A 3994-nucleotide genomic window follows, 5' to 3' on the forward strand; every position below is an offset into this window, starting at 1 on the left:
TATATATATATATATATATATATATATATATATGCATACACATAATATATATATATACATATATAAAAATCCTCTGGGACTTTGACTTCCAGACAGACAAGGTTTTAGGGCACCGAAAGCAGGACATAGTAACCTTTAGGAGGGACAAACAAGAGTGCCTAATAATCGACATAGCAGTGCCAGGAGATCAACATATCATGAAAGAAAGAGAAAAGACTGATAAATATGGAGACCTGAGAATTGAGATTGCTAAGATGTGGCAGCTACAAGAGTTAAACATAAAGGTTGTCCCTATTGTCATTGGAGCATTGGGTTCAATACCTCCCAATCTGAAAAAACATCAGGAAACGCTCCAAATATCCTACAGTCTAGTTGTATTGCAAAAATCGACATCACATATTGCATAAAGTGCTGTCTGTCTGAGGTCCAGGTTTTGACTTGATGGGAAGTACAGACCCCCGGTAGACAAAATATCTTCAGTCAACGTCGTCACGATATTGGATTCTGTGCGACGTTTTAAATAAGAATAATGACCCCTTTCTACTAAAGGCTCAAGGCCTGACATTTTGTGTTTCACTGGTACTTAATTTATCGACCCCGATAGGGTAAAAGGCAAAGCAGAGGTCGGCGGAATTTGAACTCGGAACATAAAGACGGGTGAAATGCCGAAAAGTATTTTGCCCGGTGCGCTGGGGTAAGCTGATTACATCGACCCCAGTGTTCAACTGGAACTTAATTCATGGACCCAGAAAGGATTGAAGACAAAGCCGACCTCGACAGAATTTGAACAGAGAACTCAAAGAACCGGCAGAAATGCCGCTAAGTATTTTGTTCGGCATGCTAGCCATTCTGCCAGCCCTCAACCAGAGCCCTTTAATTATAATCAGCCGAATCTTATTCAATGAATTTCATTTAACATAACTATACATTTGTCTGGATTTAATTTGGTTTCAGGGACAGAAGTTAATTAATTGCAATCTTTCTCAGGATTAACTTTACGTTGGCAATAAATTCCTGGAATGAACTGCTCAATTTACTTTTAATGCCACTAACCTGAAATAATACAAATAAAATATATTTAAAAATAAATCAATAAATGTAGTCGTGGCAGAATGGTAACAAGTTTGTTTCCCAATTGTAAGGTTCCAGGTTAAGTCCCACTGCGTGGCAACTTAAGCTGAAGTTTTCTATTGTAGCCGTCGACCGACCAATGCTTTGTCAGTGGATTTGGAAGACGGAAACTGAAAGAAACCCATCGTGTACTCACAGGTATGCGTATATGTGTGTACTTGTGTTTGTTCGTACACCACCTGACAAACGGTTCAGCAAAAGTGGTTCGGCAAAAGATAACGACAGGATAAGTACTAGACTTTAAAAATATAAGTACCTGTGTCGATGTGTCTGACTACACCTCTCAAGACCCCAGAATGGCCGCTGTAAAAAGACTAAACAAGTAATAAATAAAAAAAATTACAAACTTTTATTACTACTGTTAAAATAGTTTTACAACTAAACATGCTTTGTCTGTGGTTGTTGCTGTATATTTGATTTATTCGCGACAACCTGTATATGTATATGCTATCTCCGTTCTCTGATAGAACGCCGGGCGATGAGAGTTCTTCAGGCGCTACTATCTTGAGCCAAACTGCAACCTCCTTTCCAGGAGACACTCATCTCGCCGAAGATTTCCTCCCCCAGTTCCTTGTCACATCTTCACCAGATTGCTTTTCGTTCTCCTTCCACCTCTGACTGTCCACTCAACGGCTACTTTTGCCGGTTTCATTGTTTCATTTTTTTTACCACCTCATTTTCCATCCGGCAGTGGCAGAACTGAGACCGACAGTAGAGCATATCTTGTATTTGTTATTGTTGTGGTATATTTAATTTGTATATCACAACATAGTTTACGCTTACGGTGTAACTTTTTAAAAATCCCTCCAGTTATATTTTTCCTTTTACTTTTAGCTGCCTTTTGCTCTCTTTGTTTTTCTTCGCCCTTTGAACACACCTTCTTAATTTTCACTGCCTTATTTCTATGTCCTGGTACAGGGACTTGGTACGGGAGTTCTAGGGTATTGAGGAGTGTAGAACAACCTCTTCGTCACTATTGTTCCCGCGTCAACCCTGCCCCGGAGTAATAACACTTGTTAGGCTCCCAGCTATGGGTTAAAAACAACTAGAAGTGAAAGTCCCCTAGTTCTTGTTAGAATTTCATCTGGAGGAAGATAAACTCATATTTAAAAAAGCCCTGAACCGCAGTTGGTTTCTTGTCGTCTCAACTTCCGTTGTGCTACGTCTGTTGTGCCACTTCTGTTGTGCCACTGGTTTTCTTGCTGATTATGCTGAAATGTGGGTCCACTGTGCAACCCTTTACTCGCTAAAAACAAATTCATGCACAGGAACTTCATGGACACTTGGAACGTTTGGTTGGATTTACTGAGTTTATTAAATGGTCTTATTCGGTCACTAGTTGACCTCCATTATTTAAATATTTTTCTATTTACATATTGTATATTTTATAACACAAATTTTTTCTCACCAGCTTCATTGCTTTCTTCAGTGGTTTTCCTACATTTTATTTTTGTGTATTTTTATATGTTTGGGCGAGGGGTTTGCAGGTTGATTGGAGATAAGATAGAATAGGTAAATAGAATTAGAGCAATAAGGGAATAAATTAAATAGAGACGATAGCGGAAATTTAAATATAAATAAGGTAAGTTTATAGTTAATAAAGAATGGTATATACGTTTATACGGTATAAATAAATAAAGTTAAGGAAATTCGTATATATACAAGTACGCACGAATACATATACACACATACATACATGCATCCGTACGCCCATATATATACACAGAGACACTCGCATATACTGACGTATATATACATCCATACGTACACATATATCCACGCATAGACGTATATATGCATATATGCACATACATGTACGTGGACGAACACATTAATACGTATGCACTTGGCTTAAATGGTAAAGTATTCTAACCGGATATTAGAGGGATGTGAGTTCGATTCTCATAGCTGGCTGCCGACAGATATTTCTGCGTTTAAAAAGAAAAAAAGGATTTTATCCTTTATATCTATACTGTTCAGTATCTATGCGTTGAATAAAATTTATCTTTCTACTTGTTCTACCATACATTCCAGCGCTTCGAAAAACAAACTTGTTTGTTTACATACGGCGTAACCCATACGACATCTAGCGTTCCTGGATGATTTTATAACTTCTTAAATTGCAGAAGAATTTGGCGGTCAGGCAGTTTGGCTTAAATGGTAAAGCGTTCTAACCGGATATTAAAGGGATGTGAGTTCGTTTCTCATGGCTGGCTTCCGACAGATTTTTCTGCGTTTAAAAAGAAAAATGGATTTTATTCTTTGAATAAAATTAATCTTTCTACTTGTTTATAAATATATATGCGTTTACACTTTTTACCCATCACTCCAAAGAAGAAGTATCTATATTAGTTCCATGTTGGCAATTAATTCCGATCGGTTAATGAAATTTTAATCATTTTGTTTACTCTATAGCGTTTCAAGGGAAGTAAGTAATATATCACAGCATCGCCTTATTTATCTTTCTGTTTTTATTTCATTCACAGAAAATGGCGGTATGAACAAGCTATCGCTGGTCTGCTGTGGAAAATCTGTTCATCAGAGCTTCATATTGATTCTGATAAACCGGAATGCAAATCCGAGAGCAAAGTAAGTAATTCTATGAAATACATTCCACCCAGGTTGCCATCGTTTATTTGTGCGGTTATTCACTGATTCGTCTATTCGTGTTCGTTTTATGTAACTTTAGGTGCAGGCATGGCTGTGTGGTTAAGAGTCTCCATTGGCAATAAGGCGATTTCAGTTATGGCTACTGTGCGGCATTTTGGGCAAAAGCCTTCTACTGTTGCTGCCAGGCCGCCCAATGCGTTGTGGGGTAATTCAGTGAAGGGTAACTGTATGGAAGGTCATCGTGTGTATATAT

At 37.9% G+C, this 3994-nt stretch overlaps 1 protein-coding gene across 1 annotated transcript in view; it reads left to right on the forward strand.

The window, feature by feature from the left end:
* The window catches only part of LOC106880557 (receptor-type guanylate cyclase Gyc76C-like), a 105609-nt gene that overhangs the window by 9803 nt on the left and 91812 nt on the right, over positions 1 to 3994 (forward strand). The window contains exon 3 of the mRNA XM_014930548.2: positions 3618 to 3720. Coding sequence (XP_014786034.2) covers positions 3618 to 3720 — 103 coding nt within the window. The remainder of the gene's footprint in view (positions 1 to 3617; positions 3721 to 3994) is intronic.

Source organism: Octopus bimaculoides, chromosome 22 (genome assembly GCF_001194135.2).
Source record: "Octopus bimaculoides isolate UCB-OBI-ISO-001 chromosome 22, ASM119413v2, whole genome shotgun sequence".
Taxonomy (NCBI): domain Eukaryota; kingdom Metazoa; phylum Mollusca; class Cephalopoda; order Octopoda; family Octopodidae; genus Octopus; species Octopus bimaculoides.